Source organism: Dasypus novemcinctus, chromosome 1 (assembly GCF_030445035.2).
Source record: "Dasypus novemcinctus isolate mDasNov1 chromosome 1, mDasNov1.1.hap2, whole genome shotgun sequence".
In the NCBI taxonomy this organism is placed as follows: domain Eukaryota; kingdom Metazoa; phylum Chordata; class Mammalia; order Cingulata; family Dasypodidae; genus Dasypus; species Dasypus novemcinctus.
The window spans coordinates 130,970,911-130,972,566 of record NC_080673.1 but is presented as its reverse complement, the minus strand read 5'-3'; the positions used below and the strand labels follow the sequence as shown (position 1 = coordinate 130,972,566).

The window sequence follows — 1,656 nt, the reverse complement described above, 5'->3', positions numbered from 1 at the left end:
TCCTCCAACTTCACTTTTCCTTTTTAAGATGTTTCTGGCAATTCAGAAACCCTTACACTTCCAAATAAATTTGATAATTGTGTTTTGCATTTATTTTTAAAAAAACACTGGTGGAATTTTTATTTGGATTGCATTGAATTGGTATACCAATTTGAGTATAGTTGACATCTTAATAATATTTAGTTTTCCAGTCTCTGAGCATGGAATGTTCTTCTAATTATTTAGGTCTTTGAAAATTTCTTTTAACAATGAATTGTAGTCTTCTGAATATAATTGCATCACATTGTTGGTTGTTTATTCCTAAATATTTGGATTTTATCTATCATATTTTATTTTCACCACTCTTTTGACATTTTTATTTACTTTTATTGATATAATCTTCATTTCTAGATTCTCTTCCAAGCCTCTCTCTCCTGTCTTTTCTTTTCAGACTGTATCACACACTTTAGCTTTCCCTGTAAAGTTGGTCTCTTGGTTACACACTCTTTCAGTTTCTGTTTATCTATGAATATCCTAACTTATCCTCATTTTTGAAAGACAATCATGCCAGAAATAAAACTTTGGCTGGAAGTTTTTCTCTTTCAGTATCTTTTTTTTTTTTTTTTTTTTACAATCCACAAATCTTTTATTATTTATTTTTTTAACATCACTTATGCCATGAATTCATAGGGAATAGGTTCCAGTAGCTCAGGCTCTTTTCCATTAGTTCTCACAAAGTGTGCTTCCCTGGGTGGAGCAGGCTGGCGTTTCAGTTGGACCCAGGTACCTTTCTCTTTAGCTTCCTTCTTTTTTTGATCATTTTTCTTCACACGTTTTAGGAAGCTATCTCGGCTCTTAGAGTGCTTAATATGCTCAATGTGTACATTAATTCTCTTGGCAAGAATCTTGCCCTTAACCTGTTTGTTTACCACTATACCAACAGCATGCTGGGTAACATTGTAGACACTTCCCATTTTGCCATGGTAACATTTGTGGGGCATTCCTTTTTGAACAGTGCCCATTCCCTTTATGTCTACGATATCACCTTTCTTGTAGATTTGCATATATGTGGCCAAAGGAACAACTCCATGTTTTCTAAAAGGCCTAGAAAGCATATAGCGGGTCCCTCTCCTCTTTCCCTTTGTGTTTGTCATTTTGGCGAATTACTGCAAGATGGTGGTTTGGGCCAAAAGGCTCTTTCAGTATCTTAAATATATCATACCACTGTCTTCTTGCCTCCATGGCAAGAAATCATCACTTAATCTTATTGAGTATCCCTTAAATGTTATGCATTGCTTTACTCTTGCTGCTCTCAGAATTCTCTCTTTGCTTTGACATGAGGCATTCTGATTATTATGTGTTTTAGAGTTGGTCTATTCAGATTTATTCAGATGGGAGTATGTTGTTTCTTGGACATGAATATGTATGTCCTTCAAAAGGGTTGGGAAATTTTCTACCACTATTTCTTCAAATATTCCTTCTGCCCTTTTCCCTTCTCTTCTCCTACTAGGACACCCATGACACATATATTTGCATCTCTCTTGCTGCCATTGTTCAATTTCTTTCCATTCTTTTCTTCATCTGTTCTTTCGTATGTTCATTTTCAGAGGCCATTTCTTCAAGCTCACCAATCCTTTCTTCTGCCTCCTCAAAGCTGCTATTATATGATTCCACTAT

General features: G+C 35.1%; 1 protein-coding gene across 1 annotated transcript; it reads right to left on the bottom strand.

The window, feature by feature from the left end:
• Window positions 1-621: 621 nt before the first annotated feature.
• Window positions 622-1,155, bottom strand: LOC101447290 (large ribosomal subunit protein eL21-like). Its single transcript, XM_058295718.2, has one exon. It carries the CDS (start codon window positions 1,131-1,133, stop codon window positions 651-653), a length of 483 nt encoding a protein of 160 aa, XP_058151701.1. The 5' UTR covers window positions 1,134-1,155; the 3' UTR covers window positions 622-650.
• Between the last annotated feature and the right edge of the window lie 501 nt (window positions 1,156-1,656).

What these genes read in the sequence shown, in the direction of transcription:
- LOC101447290 (XM_058295718.2), bottom strand. Translation starts at nt 1,133, where the DNA reads ATGACAAACACAAAGGGAAAGAGGAGAGGGACCCGCTATATGCTTTCT.